This window comes from Pelobates fuscus, chromosome 3 (genome assembly GCF_036172605.1).
Source record: "Pelobates fuscus isolate aPelFus1 chromosome 3, aPelFus1.pri, whole genome shotgun sequence".
Taxonomy (NCBI): Eukaryota; Metazoa; Chordata; class Amphibia; order Anura; family Pelobatidae; genus Pelobates; species Pelobates fuscus.
The window spans coordinates 276,788,311-276,808,239 of NC_086319.1; the positions used below are offsets into that span (position 1 = coordinate 276,788,311).

The 19,929-nt window shown below is 40.9% G+C and overlaps 1 protein-coding gene across 1 annotated transcript in view; it reads left to right on the top strand.

Annotated features, from left to right (window-relative positions):
- The first annotated feature begins 215 nt into the window (after positions 1-215).
- LOC134603025 (serine/threonine-protein kinase 10-like) overlaps positions 216-19,929 on the top strand; it is a 54,095-nt gene continuing 34,381 nt past the window's right edge. Inside the window, exons 1-4 of the mRNA XM_063448610.1 lie at positions 216-388; positions 17,247-17,411; positions 19,234-19,282; positions 19,534-19,683. Coding sequence (XP_063304680.1) covers positions 245-388; positions 17,247-17,411; positions 19,234-19,282; positions 19,534-19,683 — 508 coding nt within the window. The 5' untranslated portion in view covers positions 216-244. The remainder of the gene's footprint in view (positions 389-17,246; positions 17,412-19,233; positions 19,283-19,533; positions 19,684-19,929) is intronic.

The window sequence follows — 19,929 nt, forward strand, 5'->3', positions numbered from 1 at the left end:
GGATCTTAATTTTTCCTTCAGATAGCATCATTTTGACTTTTTTCAATTTATTTTATTTAATGTTTCAGCACTTAATCTTTTAGAGTTATGCCAGACAGGCCATGTATTTTTGTAGATTAAAAACAGAATCTCTTTACGGACACAGTTCTTTGTCTCCAGATTTAGTATCTTCCTAACGTTTCTTAATGATTTTTTGTTTCAATAAAACCTTTAAAGACAATACACTCGTCGGTATCTTGACAGCATGGCCTTTTTGCTGAGGTTTTTGGGGTATGGAGGGGAGAAGAAACGTTTGGTGGAAAGTCAGTGGCTACGTCGTGGTAATCCAGAATTGGACTGGGAGATCATGAATGAACTTGGGGATGGAGCATTTGGAAAAGTTTATAAAGTAAGTACTGAACAAATGAAAAAAACATACGCATGTTATATATATATATATGTAGTTTGTGACAAAACACTGGTAAAAGCTATACAAAACTATAATATTTTTAAAAAGAAAATGAGATTCATTGTTGTGGGAGTTTAACCCCTTAAGGACACATGACATGTGTGACATGTCATGATTCCCTTTTTCCCTTTTATTCCAGAAGTTTGGTCCTTAAGGGGTTAAAGTGAATATACATTATCCCACTGAAAGTCTAAAATGTTCGTAATATTATAAAATACTTGTATTTACATGCATTTTTTGTCAGGTTTCTCTCCTGCTCCCCCTCTCTTACTTATTTTATTACCTTTATCTCGGCCCACTCTCATTTACTGGCGCACAGTCCTTTTCCCCATATTACACAACATTTAACGAAAATGACTTGTCCTCACCTTAGTAATAGCATAAAGGCATTGCTTTACAGGAAGAGGAAACTAAGGTGGGTTGCGATGAGGGAGGAGGGGGTGAAATTAAAAATAGTAACAATGTATTTTAATACTTTGAGGTATAATTCACCTTTATCAAACGACCTACTACTGGTAATTCATTATACTCTACTCTAAATGATATTGTTTGGCATTCTGTGTGAGTCACTCAAACCAGTAATGAGTTTTATAATAGTGAATTTATAATAATACTTATGAACTAAAGGGGTTTTACGCTAATCTGGGGGAATGAGTACATTTTCAAGATTGTTTACTGATCCATGGCTATGTGATTCACATATCGTAGTGTTAATGCGTGTTAAAGTAGCTCTGTTATTTAATACATTTGCATGGCTGGTCTCTGGTGCTCAGAACGTAACAACATCCATCTCATCTCATCTTCCTGACGGGTCGTTTTTTGCATTTCATTTTTTGATTGCTTAGACCACCCTCTGCAACCCAATGATAGCTTGTTAAAGGTGCGGAAATGGTGCATTGTTGATACTCTCTAGAATATGCTTCGGTTCCTAGTTTTCTTACTAAAGGCAACCAGACCACTTTATCTCAATGTCGCTTTAGTCCTGTAATTTAAAACATTGCAGTTTAGTATATACATCAGTGTTTTGTTTTCAAGGCTAAACACACCTCTCTGATGGCTGTCTTCCAGACAGCGACTAGTGAATGCTTACTGCAATGACAGTATTTGACCTAGTTATATGACGTTTGACATTGAACGACATCAAACAGCACTTGATTGGATGAGCACGGCGCTTGCCACACATTTGCTTTTCAGACCCAATGCTTCCCTATGAGAAGCACTGGATTGGATGAGAAGCCAAGAAAGTGGCACCTGTGGGACAAAGGCATCACAGACAGAATGGGCAGCAAATCTTTGTTTTAATTTTATTTAGGGAGACCCCTGAATCGAAATAGGGAGGAAAACACTATAGGGTTAAGAAACATAAGTTGCTTCCTTTAACAAACCAGTGTAATTGAAATTGTGTGGATCTATATATTGAGTCATACATAATTCACATCAAAGAAATAGAAACAAGTCATGCATATTAATATAAATATTATATTATAAATAAGTTATTGCATATTAAAACTAGCCAATCACAATGTGCCCCTGCAAGAAGCAATACTTTTTTACATTCAGCAGCCTCAGTGTGAATGGGAATCTGACTGGCATTGCAATTGTAACAAGCAATATGAAAATCTGAAACAATTTGATTTCCTGTACACATACAATTAAAAAGAGTGAGTAATGGTCTTCTACTAGTACTTAGAAAATATTACAATACATTTATTTATGCCTTATGAAAATGTTTATTATTATTACTATATTTATATAGCGCCATCAGATTCCGTAGCGATGTACAATGGGTGGACTAACAGACATGTAATTGTAACCAGACAACTGGACGTACAGGAACAGAGAGGTGGAGGGCCCTGCTCCATGAGCTTACATGTATCTACCAAGTATGACATTTCAACATCCCCAGCTGTCTCAGAATATATGAGAATCACACTGTACATTTGTATGGTACTTACAGATAATATGGAAGTATAAAATTTATTTAAGTACTGCATATAAAATATAGTTTGAAATAAACACTGGTTGCGTTATACCAAAACCAACATGCGGAAAATAATGTTAAAGATGACAAAAGTTTAAATTATTAGTAAAACGGTGTAAATTCTAGTGTTTTCTAACATTACACCTGCTGACCATGGATAGGGGCTGTGGGGACTGTAACGGATCACCTGGCACCCCGACTTGGTACCTCCGTTAAAGGATGCTCCTAGTGCTTCCTGAGGACTCCAAGCACTCTGGCAGACACCATAATCACCGAATCCAAGAAACCTTTAAATTCTCCCAAGCGTATGAATGCTGTAGACCATTGAATAGGAACCATACGAATAGGCTTGTACCCCTAGCAGTCAACTGGAACAGCATACAATAAATCCTTCCCCCAATAATGAGACGACACATCACTTTGAGGTTAAAACAGGAACTCTGGACTGGCTCATCCAGCCTGGCTTTTATTACACTTGTACACTTACAGGCCACACCCAGGGGGAGGCATAAAATCACCAATCACACATCTGGTGCAACCCACACATTCCCTCCCCTCAGATAAACAGTTAAACCAATTATTACATACAATAAAAATACAGTTTTTACACACACACTGTAACTTTAAAACCATACATCCAATTTCAATAAAAGTTGCATATTCAGACTCAGCATACATCAAACATAAACACTTCCAAAAATCAGCCAAATCCCTCCAGTGGATCAAAAGTTAGCTGGAAGTCCTTTATGACCGACCGCAAGCACAATTTCCTGCCCAAAACAGTTCCATAGATTTGGGCTGTGCGGTCGGTCAATTTCATGCGAAAAAATGACTAAGTCCCATTTCGAACGGGACTTAGTCTCTGGAGCTGCAAGTTCCGTATGGGAGAAGGTAAGGGTCAGCGGTGTTCGGCAGAATGTGTAGCCGATTTCAGTTCCACAGAATCTTTAGCATACACCGCTGACCGCGTTCGACTGAACAAAGATGGCCGCCGCCACGTGCAATTACCCTGCAGTAACCTCACAGCCTGGGAGGTAAATTGCCTGCACACTTTAGCTTCTGGGTGGTCCGCCTGTGTGGTACTTGGTTCAGTAAGCCCTATTTACTGAACCAAGTGGGAGAGAGCCAGGGGCAAGTTATTTTACAGGTCTGGGGACATAGTCTTAAAGGGACATTGTTCACCAAAGTTACAAGATGTCCCCAGACGGTTCTTAAAGGGCCATACACACCAAATAAAAGTCCATACGTTTTCAGGGGCCATAGTCTTAAAGGGTATTGTTACCCAAAGTCTCAATATGTCCCTAGACAGTTCTTAAAGGGCCAGCAGCAGTACAATAAAATACCATTCACTGTGCTTAAAGGGCCAGCAGTCGCACAATAAAATACAATATGCCCCAAATAATCCAGGGGCCATAGTCAGCAGGTAGGAGGCGGGCAAACAGGCTTCTCCAGGGCCCAGTGGCGAGGTCGGTTTCGCCACAGGGACAAAAGGTTTTTCCCATCCACTGGAAGACCCCAGTGTTTATTATTAGAACTCCTACCCTATGTGTGGAGGCTAGGGGGATAATAAGTGTTCGTTATAATTAGACCCCCACCCGCTGACCACAGATTTTACATTGTCTGCGGACAGTGCCCCCACTCATGGGATGATTTGTGGGGACAAGGATGAGGTGCAAAACCTCCTTTGTAAGGAGTCATAGTGACCTCCATAGACTTTTATTTATTTACTTGACTAAGAGTTAGTAAAAAAAAATAAACAAACACATTTATAGGGGGATTTTTCTCACGCAGCCGACTCGTTTATTATGTTCAACTGCTAGAATTTTGTCTGCCATTAAATCCAGTCGAAATTTGATTAAAAAAATATTAATCATGCATAGTGAATACAAACATATACTGGGTATGTATACCCTTTCAATTTGTCAATTAATGGATCACATGGTTAGTCCAATTAACAATAAATTCTTGAAATCCTGACATGGATTACTCAAACTGGTTACAAATCTATTTGATCACAAAAAACAGTATAAAACCAACATAAAAAACATTACATGGAGTGTTCTATGTTAATGGTGCAGGCATAATAGTTTAAACTGTTTTATAGGCATATAGCTCGCATTATAAAATAGATAGTTTTATAATATATTCACATTGTAATACATATGAGATAAGTTCTTTACTTATATACAATAACAATTAAAGCCATCTCATCACATAAAATTGCAAGCATCATGTTTTTGTGATTATATTCTGGTGCACATCGATAATCTGAATTAAACAATATCATAATGTCTATCCTCTATATGCTCTTTACAGACAATATCAGTCCAAGTCAGGTTAAATCTATTTAAAGGACCTTGCGCCCCGAGCTGGGAACCGTGGTGCAGGATAGTGGGGCAGCGGCCGTCTGCCCCAATCACCGCTGGAGAAGGCCCTGTTCGTGGCGACGAGAGTATCTCCTCCCGGGGACTTTAGCTCGCTGAGCCAGCCTCTCCCGGTGTCCAGCAGTCCCTGTGAAAAAAAATTGTTTTCAATAACTCCGTCACACCAGCACTTATGTATACACAACTGCCAGGCTATGCAACCATACCCCGCAATCGTGTATTAACAATTAGCATATTTGCTCATTTTAATTTGTTTATTGTAAATTATGCCATAACTACTGTCAGAGAGCTCACAACGCAGCGGCACAGTAAGCTGCAACAATGCAAGCCTAGTCTAAACAGTGAATACAGAGACTAGCTCTTTATATCCAACGTTGTAAGCCCACCCTTCAACATATCTACAGCTTCTTATACACACACAATTTAAACCACAATTTTTTTTTTTCACTAATAGTGTTAGTGGGGACCTCATGTTTGAGTTTCACCTAAGGCCTCGACAAGTCTAGAGCCGCCACTGTCCAAGGGTTACAGCAGTGGAGGATCGATCATAAGGACAGCTGGGGAAGTGCCTTACCAGTTTTTGTTGCAATAAAAAATAATAATATAAATAAACTACACATTTTTTTTCTCATCCAGGCATTAAATGATAGCACTGCTCCCAAGCCAGATAGAACTTTACTTGATACTCTGCATATAGAATTTTAAATAAATTGTTTAGTAGTACCTTAAACAGTTAAGCCTTACCATCACAGACCTTGGAGTGTCACCTGTGTTCCTTGTTGTTGCACTTCTCCACACTCTGTCACCCCTTCTCACTCTGTCACCCCCTCCATACACTCTGTCACCCTGTCCTCACACACTGTCACCCCTCTCTACACACACTGTCACCACTCTCCGCACCTTGTCACTGCAGTTCTTGCTGACTACATTTTCCATGAGACTCAGTCAGCCATTCAATTGGATAAGTGTCTTGAGAAATATAATGTACTTATACTAGAGTACAACTGGTAAGGCATAAGTGTCATAAAACATAAAAAGACATCCAACGAGAAGGAAAACCACATTATGTCCTCCTATCGACTGATGTCGCAGGAGGAGGAACGCGACCCAACACTGGAATCAGGTAAGTGAATAAAGGGTTATTTAACCCTTTACATCACGGTGGGGGTGCACAGCCAGTGTAATCGTGTAATGCAACGCTCAGGGCTGAAAATGTATCTGCCAAAATGAATCCATGGATTGTTAGAGGATGATCCAGATCAGCATTTACAATTCTGTGAGGCAATTTTGAATGAAGAAACACAAGGAGATGGCATGATTAGAAGAATAACTTGGTCCGACGAAGCCAGCTTCAGACTTTCAGGTGCTATTAATAAGCACAACTGTGTATATTACTAAACAGAATACCTCCATGCAAATATTGAAAAAACAGCTGGATCAACCTGGAGTTACAGTTTGCACAGCTTTCATGCAAAGGGGTAATTGGACCTCTCTTTTTCAAAACAATGGTTACATCAGACCTGTACGATAACATGCTCCAAAAAAATGTCACACCACAATTGCAGTTGGATCATGAAAATGAAGACTTCTGTTTTCAGCAAGATGGAGCCATTCTTTATTATGCTGTAGCGGTGCATAATATATAATTTTCTTGACAAAAAAAATAATCCAAAAGGTGGATAGGTAAACAAGGCCTGGTTGAATGGCCAACACGATCACCAGAACTTACCCCAATGGACTTTTTCTTTTGGGGAGTCTTCAAAGATAAAGCATATTCAAGAAAACCACGCACAGTTGATAACATGATTTAACTCATGAAAGAAGCATGCCAAGAAATGAATGCCAATAAAGAACTTTGTGCCAAAGTGTAAAAACTATATTACAGCAATGTGTAAACAGCGAGGGCCACCAATTTGAGCATTTAAGAGATTGTACTTAATTGTTTTGTTAACCAATAACATTTTTTTTTTTAAATTCTTTATTTTTCGTGTGCAGATGATGACAACAAGCAAGTAGAGCCACAACAGCATCCACAAGCATAGTTATTGCAGTTTACATTGTGGCAGTTTAGTCGGCACATTTTTTGAATAAAGTTGACAGGCTAATAGAAACGCTTACATAACATGCTACAATAATTAATCCTATAACAAAGCTAGTCACGTTTAAGGAGTGTTTAGAGAAAATTAACGTCATTCACTACTGAACGCTTTTGATTGAAAGAGTATTAACATAACGTATTTAAATCAATAAATGCGTAGCTAGCTTATAAACATATAATGATAGAGTTGAACATTTGCTTGGCTTATAAAACCAATAACATTTTATTTAAACTGTATACCTATTAATAATAATTATTATTATTATATTTACCTTTTATTTAAACTGTGTACCTACTTCTGCACTCTCTGTATTGTTGATAGAATATAGGGGCAAAGTTTATGGAGAGGGGCAGAATAAGATTACTGGGGTAGAACCTAGCGTCCACCATCCTAAAAACGACACAAGCCGCCACTGTAATAATCATGATGAGATTCGTTTTTGGAAATTGTGAGAATAGGACTCTAATTAGACAACAGAACATAAAATAATAGAAAAGTGCAAATTAAACCGTATTGCCTAGTTAAAATGAGCTTAGACATAATTGTGAAACAAACATTGCAGTCGTAAAAGCAGATGCAGTGTTTAGACTTAACATCACAGATGCCATCCATGCTCTTTTATGTACAAGTAACAATAGAAGGCATGACTGTTTGATAGGCAGGAAATTAGCATGTCCCTTTCCTACTACACTTACTACATCCAAATCTTTCTCTGATCTAGGTGCATACCTGAAGCCAGTTTCCATATGCTACCTACAAGGAAGGGAAGAAGAGAGAAAAGTGTAGGTACACAAATGAGTCCTGAGCAGAGAGATTTCAAATATTGTGTTTAGTGAGAAAGAAGGGTTTAGAGCTGAGGGACTTTACGCTTAAAAAAAATTATCTTACAAATGCACTGCAGATCATTGAGAAGCATAGGAAAGAGCTTCTGCATGAGCTTCCGAGCATACAATCGTGGCTCCAGCACTGCAGCTTCCTTCATCCGTATTGGTGTGTTTCACAGCACAGACTAAAAGTCTGTGCCGGGGAGAGAATGGGGGCTTACAAAGGCTGCAGACAGTTTGAAAGAAAACACGAAAAAAAAATGCATGCATGTTTTATTTGATGGTATATCTACTAAATTGGCAAAAAAATACAACATTGTTTCAAAGAAGTGTTCATTTAAAGAAGATTTTACCCAATTAGTCGGGCACTATAAAATTCTTTAGATTAAAGGGATACTATAGTGTCAGGAATACAAGCTGTATTGCAGCACAAGGAGCAAAAGGGACAGTGCACCCAGACTGCATCAATGAGCTGAAGTGGTCTGGGTGACTACAGTGCCCCATTAATATGTCTGTGCTGAGTAGAGTGACAGTAACAAGTTTAAACACTAGAAGACTTTTATATGGTCCCTCCAGTGTTCCTTTAAGTAGAAAAGTTTGGCCAGGGTCATCTGCTAAAAAAAAGAAAGTCATCTTTCTTGATCAGTACTCTTAGTACTCTTTCCATGCTGTCCATTACTGTTGGGAGAATAAGGTCCTTTCACTCCCAGCCTGCCAGTGTTAGGTGGCACTCAGATGTACAACACGAGGGAGGTGTAGATATTGGTTATGGTATGTTATGGACACATACATGCCTGGACCGGATATTGGGCCAAACGGGCAAATGTCCAGTGGGCAACGAGGACTATGACCAAGGCCAACCACAGAGATCAAAGGATCTCCAAGACCAAGAAATGCAAGGATGGCACTCAGTGAGCTCTGATTCCCATAGAAGGGGCTCAGTCCCTTCATGGGCCAGTGGGGAGATCAAAGATTATTTGCCTAGGTTAGGTCTTTAAAAAAAAAAAAAAAAAATTAAGTTTTGTGAGCTTTGACATTGCTGTTTAGTGAATGATCTTAAGTAACAAAAGTTTTCCCAGTCTGGTCGGGGACACAAATAATCTGGTAGAGGAGTCGCGTGAAGGGGTTATCCCTATACCAAAGTCCATTATTTTCACAAAAATGGTACCTGTATAGAAAGCTGTTATGAAATAAGAATTCCATTTGACTGAAGAGAATTACAATTTTAAGAGCTTCAACCTAGGGGAGGGGATGTGGATATGCACATGTAAGTGAAAATTTGATTGTAACTGCCCATCCATCTAAAAGTGAATAAAGCATAGGTTTTTTTTATATATATATTGTGAGAAAAAATTTGGTTTGGTAGTTGATGGCATATACATTAGGCCTGATTTACTGAACAACACTTAACTCCCAGGGAGCATCTCTCCCTGGGAGTTAAGTGTCCCAGGGAGAGATGTTAGGTTTTCAAGATGCATTACTGGTACTCTGCAAACCACGGTATGGGTCCCCGGGGCGGAGCACTTGGAGAGCAGGGCGGGCCAGTGCTCCAATAGCACCAGCTGCTATGTAACAGTCGAACCAGAACTTTTATTTTGCTTAGTAGTTTTACTTATGTCTAATTGCACCTCACCTGTACCTGATCAATTTGATAGCAGGCTTTTAAAAAGAAAGGATCAGCATGCTGCAGAGTGAGGAGGAAAAGCCAGAGGAATGGTGTCTTGCAGTTATACTTTTTGTAAATTGGCAAGTGGGAAAGCCACCCAATTCCAGATAGGGATTTGCTGTGTATAGTAAGTGCTCAAGCAAGAGCAAGGAATTTAGTTTTGTCTATTTTTAATTTTTGAAACACCTGTATATATATATTTCACCGAATAAATCTGAAAAACTGAGCTGGATGTGTCCTGGACTTTCATTACCCTAGAAGGCTGTGGTTACAAGATCTAAATGTAGAAAGTAATCCAGGCACTCCAACAAATTCCAAAAATAGGCAATTTTATTAGAACCAGGAGCTACACAGCAATGTTTCAATTGCCTATTTTTGGAATTCGTTGGAGTGCCTGGATTACTTTCTACATTTATATTTCATATTTGGTCCGTCTGGTACTGGGACTTTTCCATTGGAGCACCCTGGATTCCAAGACAGATGGGTTGAGTGCACTTCCATCTTCTATTGTGGTTACAAGATCTGTGACAAAATCCTACCTGGAAATGAGGTGGTGTGTTACAATATACATACATATTGTGAATAGAGCTAATTGGCAAACCATTTGTTTAAACTCAACTTTTCAGTTGCATTTATAATGTGATTTAGGTACTTCAAAGAAAATACACTTTTTATAAGGCATTTCCTTTATATGTTAGGCTCAAAAATGCTCATCATGCATTTCTTTTCAATGCGTTGACTTCATGTCAGAAATGACTTTACTTTATTATATATGAATTCAAAAAGACAGTCTATCCCTGATTTCAACAACAACAAAAAGATAAATTAAACAAAATAGACACTCTGGGCACCCACACAACGTATGCTCATTTGATACTTTTTTAACCTCATAGTCCTAAATAATTTTTCTCTTTGTTTAAATCTATATCGTTTTCTTAAAAATGAAACGGAAAAAAGAGTTTGCAGGTTTCTGCAGCTTAACCTGTCCTGTTTATCCACGTCCCCTTTTTATACAATGATGTATTAAGGCAAAACAGGTGCTAATTTTGGTGCAATATGCTAAATGTTGAGATATATTCCAAACGATAAACGGACTTTATTGAGCACTTTACCACAGAACAGCAGACGTTTATGCCTCGATAAATTCCCCCAGAGTGGATTGGTGTCTGTCACTCAATATGTACTCAGTCACTGAGATCAGAGTGAGCTGAGCTGCGGAGAGACAGAGACTACTTTTACCATCACAAAGTCAATCACAGTGTACATAGCGTAATAATTAAAAATCAGAGTAGTTCAATAATGTCTTGGGATTCAGCCAAGTCCGAATGTGAAGCACAAACATATGTGAATTTAAGCAAAGTAGTTGAGTTTATAATTTTCATACCAGTTATGGTGACTGTTACTAACATATGTATGTCTGCCTGGCTGTCTATTTTATTTAATTTTGCTTTGTTTCACATCCCCTGTGAGTCAGCTCAAGGGAATATTAAAACCATTAGCTTTGAGCACCCATATTCACAAAGGTAGCGGAATCGGCCTACTGGAAGGACGCTCTATACTCTGGCTACATGCTTTACCTGATGCATTTCAGGGACCACTCAACACCCATAAAGCACTTCAGCTTTATGGATGAGGAATATCGCATAATAATGACAATTTATAAAAGTGACGATTTCAATAAGAAATCGTCACTTTTATTAAAACAAATAATGAAACACCCCCCCCCCATGCTGTCAATCAAACATTCACGGGGGTTCTTCCTGCATCTACTTGAGTGCTTGCCTCATTCCTCCCCCTTTCACTGATATCAACCAGCACATAACGTTTACTGTTTTGCAAACTGGATTTATGTCAAGAAGAAGGCCCATTTTCCATTTTGCTTACATATCAACTCTACCAGAACACTTAAAGGCTAGTGGTGTTGCCATAGAAACATCAAATGGAGGTCCAGTGCATTGAGAAAGGGGAGAACCCAAAACGTTTGTATTTGTTGTCCTTCAAATAAATCTTTATGTTCGCAATTGGTAGCGCTGCCCTCATGTTTTCTTTTTATTCTGTAATATCTAGATAATTTAAGTGCCCTGTTGATGCCCTGCAGTGCTTTAAGGGCCACTAATAGATACTAGATAAACCTTGGTAATTGTAGGATAAATGTCTACAACAGACAATGCAGATTTCCACAAAAATCCCACATATTAATTAATCCAACCCATCAAAAAAAGGGGTATTTTTTTTATACATCCCTACATGCATATTAACCCTTAATAGGGAACACATAGGATGGACTGCAGCATTGTAACCTAGCTGTTTAATATAAAAGTGAATACAAATACAAAGAAACAAATCCTGCGCTCAAACTCCCATCATTCCTGGGCGGCAGCAATGAAATGAACTCAACAATCTCATGTATTCCTCTTGTATTCTGTTGATTGTCATATAAAAAGTGTCAGGAGCTAAGGAGCATAGCGGGAAGCAGAATAATTACATTCTCTCTATCAGTCCTAATTCTGTTAATTTGATAGAAACTGTTAATTCAAGGTAATTTCTATTTATCTATAACTGAGTGTGATTGTGTTATATAAAGGTAAGGAGAGTATACTTGCATACAACAAACTTCTATTGTCTGGATGAGTTCCCCTTGTAAACTATACAAGTAAGCCAGGAATAGTTATATTTGTGCGTGATTATTATATTTATATATAACTATTCCTGAATAAATGATAATACATCAAGCACATAGCACACATCTTAGGTAGATTTATTCCCATATAGTGTCACCTTTAGAGAAGGTCCCAATAGGCCATTAATATAATGTATATGTAACTAAACTGTGGACGTAACTGCATTTTCCTATCTTATAACTTATCATAAAAATACATATTAATAATTAATAAAGCATAATACGTTATATTCCCCCATAACATTAATAAGATTTTTTTTTTTTTTACTTTAAACAGAGTAAATAATTATACTGCATAATCATATCTAAACTCGCATTCACATCTCATATAGGACGCTGGAGTATTTCCTTCCTGCCCAGTAGCGGATAGTAAAAAAACCACAGTAGTTTCCAGCAATGAGTAAAGTCTGGTATCACTTCAAATGTAATAATGTTATTGCAGAACATACATATGTGTATCTCTTACAATAAGGGCAAAATCCAACCCAATATGAGCAGAGAGGCATATACCATTTTACTATACTACAGTTGCAAGAAAAAGTATGTGAGCCCTTTGGAATGATATGGATTTCTGCACAAATTGGTCATAAAATGTGATCTGATCATCATCTAAGTCACAACAATAGACAATCACAGTCTGCTTAAACTAATAACACACAAATAATGAAATGTTGCCATGTTTTTATTGAACACACCATGTAAACATTCACAGTGCAGGTGGAAAAAGTATGTGAACCCTTGGATTTAATAACTGGTTGAACCTCCTTTGGCAGCAATAACTTCAACCAAACGTTTCCTGTAGTTGCAGATCAGACGTGCACAACGGTCAAGAGTTATTCTTGACCATTCCTCTTTACAGAACTGTTTCAGTTCAGCAATATTCTTTGGATTTCTGGTGTGAATCGCTTTCTTGAGGTCATGCCACAGCATCTTAATCGGGTTGAGGTCAGGACATTGAATGGGCCACTTCAGAAGGCGTATTTTCTTCTGTTTAAGCCATTCTGTTGTTGATTTACATCTATGCTTTGGGTCATTGTCCTGTTGCAACACCCATCTTCTGTTGAGCTTTAGCTGGTAGACAGATGGCTTAAGTTCTCCTGCAAAATGTCTTGATAAACTTGGGAATTCATTTTTCCTTCGATGATAGCAATCCGTCCAGCCCCTGACGCAGCAAAGCAGCCCCAAACCATGATGCCGCCACCACCATACTTCACAGTTGGGATGAGGTTTTGATGTTGGTGTGCCCAATAGTGATGTTTTGTTTTGGACAGTTCTGAATATGGGTCCCATTTCCCCCCATCCTGCATTTGAAATATCTCCAATAAGCAGGGCTGTATTTACCACAAGGCAAACAAGGCATTTGCCTAGGGCGGCACTTTCAGGGTCGGTGGCAAAAAACACCGCCCAAGCACCAAGGCAAATCCCTTGTTTGCCTTGTGTCCTGGTGGGCCCAAGAGCTGACTGGCTGGCTACCTTATGGCCCCCCATGCTGTTAAACTACTAATATTCTATCCGTGTTGTGAGGGAGATCTGTCCTCCGTTCTTGTTGCTCCCTTGCATGATGCTGGGAGCCAAAATATGACATCACTCTGGTCCCGGAATCAATAAGCGGTGCAGAGGGAGCTGAGCAATAAGAGCTCAGTTCCCTTGCTGCCTCCACTGAGCGCTAGCAGCCCCATCAGAGCCAGCAGCCCCAGCCAGCCCCGCCAGCAGCCCCATTAGAGGCAGCAGCCACAGCAAAGCCAGAAACCCCAGCAGAGCCACCCCAGCCAGCAGTCTCATTAGAGACAGCAGCCCCAGCAAAGCCAGCCCAGTCAGCAGCCCCAGCAGAGCCAGCCTAGTCAGCAAGAGCCGGCAAGGAGCCTGCCCAGCCAGCCCAGCAGCTGTAAGGGACAGCATCCACTTCAGCTCTCCCAAAGGTAGGGAGGCTGGGTGGATTTAAATTTTAAAAATATATTAATAATTTGTGAGTGTAATGAGTGTATGAGAAAATGTGTGTGTGTATGTGTGTGTCAGTCAGTGGGTGTGTTTGTGTCTGTCAGTGATTGTGTGTGTGTGTGTGTGAGTGTATGTGTGTCCGTCAGTGAATGTGTGTGTGTGTGCCTGTCAGTGAATTTGTTTGTGTCTGTTAGTGAGTGTGTATCTGTCATTGTGAGTCTGTGTGTCTGTCATTGTGAGTGTGTGTCCCTGTCAGTGAGTGTGAGTGTCATTGTGACTGTTAGTGAGTGTGTGTGTGTATGTCTGTGAATGAATGTGTGTGTGTCTGTCAGAGTGTGTCAAATCAGTGAGAATGTGTGTGTCTGTGAGTGTGTGTCTGTCAGTGTATGTGTATCTGAGAGTATGCGTCTGTCAATGAGTGGGTGTGTCAGTGTGTGTCTCAGTGAAAGTGTGTGTTGGTTAAACAGCGTATGTGCCAATGACTGTGTATCTGTCAGTGAGTGCATGTAAGTGCATGTATCAATGAGGGCATGTGTCTTTCAGTCAAAAACATGGCCCTGATATAAATTGGTGAGGCAAATTTAGATTAGGGAGGTGCCCGAATCATTGGCGGATCCAGGGGGGGGGGGGCAACGAGGCAATTGCCCCTCCCCGAGATTCCCCCCTGCCGGCTAGTGCAGTGCTGGCATTGCCCAAGCGCCAGCCCTGCAATGTGCCTGCGGACCAGGGAGGGTGATCAGTGATCTCCCTCCCCGGTCCGCAGGCACTGTGCTGACAGCCGGCAGGGGAGGGAGATGGAGGAGAGAGGACCCGGGAGCTCAGCCCGCAGCTCCTCCGGGTCCTCCTCTCGCGAGATTTGGAGCGTTGCCACGGTTACCACGGCAACGCTCCAAATCTCGCGAGAGTAAACTCTAGCCCTGGAGCAAAGGGCTAGAGTTCACTGTAACCACTGGACCACCAGGGATTCCCCACTGGGACCACCAGGGATCCAGAAATGTCCCCGCTCCTCTTCAATAAAGGTAAGAAGGGAGGGGGGACATAAATATATTTATTTTATTAAATACATTTTTTTTATTTATTAAAAAAGCCTCCCTTCCCTCCTCCCCCTTCCATACACACACTGCCCCACATACAAACACTGTCCCCATACACACACTGACCCACAAACACTGCCCCACATACAAACACTGTCCCCATACACACACTGACCCACAAACACTGTCCCCATACACACACTGACCCACAAACACTGCCCCACATACAAACACTGTCCCCATACACACACTGACCCCATACACACACACTGCCCCCACACACACTGCCCCCACACACACACACTGCCCCCACACACACACACTGCCCCCACACACACACTGCCCCCACATACAAACACTGCCCCCATACACACACTGTCCCCATACACACACTGCCCCACAAACACTGCCCCACAAACACTGCCCTATACACACACTGCCCCACAAACACTGTCCCCATACAGACACTGCCCCCATACACACACTGCCCCCATACACACACTACACACACTGACCCCATACACACACTGCCCCACAAACACTGCCCCCATACACACACTGTCCCACAAACACTGTCCCCATACACACACTGCCCCATACACACACTGCCCCACAAACACTGCCTCACACACTGTCACCATAAACACTGCCTCACACCCTGTCCCCATACACACACTGTCCCCACAAACACTGTCCCCATACAAACACTGCCCACATACACACACTGCCCCACAAGCAGTGCTCCATACACACACTGCCCCACACAGACTGTCCCCATACACACACTGCCCCCATACACACACTGCCCCACAAACACTGTCCACATACACGCACTGCACACCCATATACACACTTCCCCACAAACACTGCCCCATAGACATACTGCCCCGCACACACTGCACACCCATACACACACTGCAAACCTACACACACAGACACATACAGTGCCCTACACACACTGCTGCCCCCCATACACACATTGCCCCACACACACATGAACTCCCCATACACACAGTGCCCCCCCATACACACACTGCCCCACACATACATACAGTGCCCCCCCATACACACACTGCCCCACATAGACATACAGTGCCCCCCATACACACACTGCCACCCTCACACACACTGCCCCCTAACACACACACTGCCGCCCTTACGCACTCACACTCACACACACTTCACCGCTCACACACACACTGCACCTTTCACACACACTTCACCCCTAACACACACCACTTCTCCTATGCCCTATATCCCAGCAGACCCCAGGTAAGTTGTCAAACTGTTCTTAAACGGTATGACTACTTACTCTGGTGTGGGATCCTTGCACTACTGGCACCATAACTACTACACTAAGCTGTAGTGGGTATTGTGCCAGGATTATTTATTTAAATAATCTACAAGTGCCCCTCCCGAGATCAGGCTCTGGATCCGCCACTGGCCCGAATTTAGTCGTGCCTAGGGCAGCACATTTCCAAAATACACAACTGCCAATAAGCACAACATGAGCACATCATTAAATGTACATATATTGTGCAAACATAGGGAAATATCAGGGTACTTAATCGGTATGATAGTACTTCAGCATCATTCTGTTAAGGTTAAACAGTTCTGTTCCCTCACCCTAGTAATCGTTATTGCAGTGTTTACTGATGTGAATAGAGCATTAATGGTATGTAAAAAAAAATATATATTTACCTCCCCTGCACTTCTTTATTGGTGCAGATTTTGCCATTTCATATTGATTTGGATGTGCTCAGACATTGGCAGAGAAATTCTGAAATGACTGCATTCGCTCTCCAACCACAACCACAAAAATGGATGAACACAAATAGAGTGCCAAAAAGAGGTTTAAAAATCACACAAACAGGGTTTTTAAATCCAATATAAAGAGAATGTGCATAAAACCACTTGGCTTTGTTAAGGTAAACATGGTAAGCTGTAACCATGGTGGCCATAAGTAGCATTCCTAGTGCAAGTGGAGACGGCAATATTTCTGGGTTTGTATGTAACAAGTATGAGGGGATTTTTTATTGTATAGAAAATGTATGATTCATAAAAAGGACTAATGGACTTTCTGTTGTCTGAGTCACCTAGCATCATTTCTGACTTGCTACCTACTCCATTGGTTTCATGCCCAGTGTGAGACATTTGCCAAAACCTTTTTCCTTCTTTATGTACCTTTACAGGCACAGCACAAAATTAGCAAATACCTGGCGGCAGTGAAAGTGTTGGAAATATCCTCTGACGAGGCTCTGGAAGATCACATCGCAGAAATAAATATCCTGGGCCAATGCCAGCACCCCAGTATCCTCAATCTTCTAGAAGCAGTGTACTGGGAGCGGCAGCTATGGGTAAGATTATGGGGTAGATTGGTAAAAACAATGGTTGCCATTGTAAGGGCCATTTTGAAGTTTCCTCAGCTCTTGTTAACCAAAAAAGATATTTGTGCTGTTTTTAAATTAAAAGTCACATTCCAAAAATAAATAAATAAAATAACAAATTTGTTTTATCATGTTTCATCTCCTTTATTTACATTTTGGCATATACTATTTGCATGTATGTGTTAATTTTCCATGTTGTTTTAACACTGTCTCTATCAGCTCTTCATGCCTCATTGTGTGCATGTAAGGCAGATTACAGAAACTCGGCTAAATGGTGTAGGGACACAGCTGTTCAGGATGAAGTAGGAAGGATCAACAGCCAAGTAGTATGGAGAAGTAGACCAATAGGCAGCTGGGTTTGATACTCTTCAGAATTACTGAGATAAAGAACCCTTTAACATGGCGGGGTATCCTGGGTTGAGTGTTTGAGACTTTTGATTATGACACCTATTTGGCCTGCCAATTTTGTCTGGACCGCTACACAATGATAATTCACCAAGAGGCTTTATAGTAAATACATTTTTGTACTACTAATATCCTGTAAAACTAATATTCTTATCGATAAAAGGAGCAGTTACACCTGTGACACACATCTCCCTTACTTGAAGGGTTACTCCAACCATCATAACCACTACAACCTGGGTCCCTGCCATGCACCTTGTCTCTTCTCAAGCAGGTTGACGACATTAGGCTTCTGCAGAGGTGCAGAAACTGGAATCAGATTCTGATGGCCAATTATTGGCTGAGAGCGATACCACTGAACAATGAATGCAACTCAGTGCATAGGAATTACTAATAATGCTGTCAAATGTTAAGTTACGCCTCCAGCAGGTAAAGGTTTAATTTCAGTATGTTTAGCAGTTTATCGCAAAACGCTGCACATACAGACTCTAGGCACCATGACCACTTAAAATCACTGTTCATGGTTCTTGCCATTTAAATCAGTTATATATGTGTCCCTTATGGCACATATCTTCCCTTTTAAAATTTTCTAAGGCTTGACAAAGATCCTTCAGGGGCTGAAACACTGGCTCAGTGCTGCACAGTAGGCAGCAGTGCTATTCAGCGTCTCCATGCTCTGCATGGGGACGCTGAATTTTCCTCATAGAGATGCATTGATTCAATGCATCTCTATGAGGAGGTATTGATTGGTCAAAGCTGTGTTTGGCCCTGCCCCTTTGCCGATTTCAGTCAATCCAATACTTTCCCCATGGGAAAGCATTGGATTGGCAAAAAATCTGAAATTCTGATGATGTCACAAAGGAGGGAGTAGCTAGTGACGGCACACCTGCACGGCGCTGGAATTAAGGTGAGTTTATATTCCTGCTTAAGGGGCTAATGGGGTGCAACCTACCTAAATAGTTGGTTTAGCACTATAGGGTCAGGAATACATGGTTGTGTTCCTGACCCTATAGTGTTCCGTTAACACTCAATGAGGGTTCCTGACTTCCTGTAGCCCTGCTCCCACTGGAGGTGTGGCTAAAGCAGAGATTAAACTCTTCCTTCCTAGTCATGCCGATTCATACCTAAATGCGCACTAAAGGTGGTCAGCTGATACTCACAGCCAGTCACACCTGCCCATTGCTGCTCAGGCTAATACTTGAGAACTATGATGTAGCATTAAAACATTAAAAATGATTTAACACTGAATGGAAGGACAGCAGACCCCAGACACTGTTGCCACTTCAATGAGATGAAGCAGTTAAACTGCCTACAGCATCCCTTTAAGGTCGTACATTGCAAAAAGTCAAAATAAATCAGATCAAAATAAATATGGTTCTGTCTTTCTCAGATCCTGGTTGAGTTCTGTGCTGGAGGAGCGCTTGATAGTGTCATGCTAGGTGAGTTCCAAAATGTATATCATACATGTATGTCTATACTCTGAATCACAGACCTCCACAGCAGGCAAACAGTACTGTGTCTTTAAACTATTGTAAATGTGTTTATAAATCAGATTCTACAAATACAATTATATGATCATCTAAATTACTTTTTTAAGTGGAATAGTCATGCCCATAGATCACGTGCCCAGCCACACATCCTATGACAAAAACAACCCCTCATTAACCATAACTATGTGTCTCCTTAACAGAGCTGGGACGTGGTCTCAATGAATCTCAGATCCGTGTGGTCTGTTTACACACACTGAATGCCCTTCAGTACTTGCACAGCCATAAAATCATTCACAGGGACCTGAAAGCAGGAAATATTCTGCTTACACAGCAAGGTGACATTCGACTAGGTGAGTAGAGTACCTCCTAATACTAGCAAAATCAACTGGGTTGACCTGCTTTATATTAGGATCAGATTTTATTAGGCAATGATTGATGTAAAGTGGTGTGCATTAAAATATGCCCAGTGTATAAAATTCCATGTTATTGTATTTATTTATAATTTTATATGTTAAAAAATGATATTGGGGGGCGGGGCCGGGCGGGGGAACTGAACAGACGCTTGCAGCATGAGCTCCCGTCTGAATACTCACTTT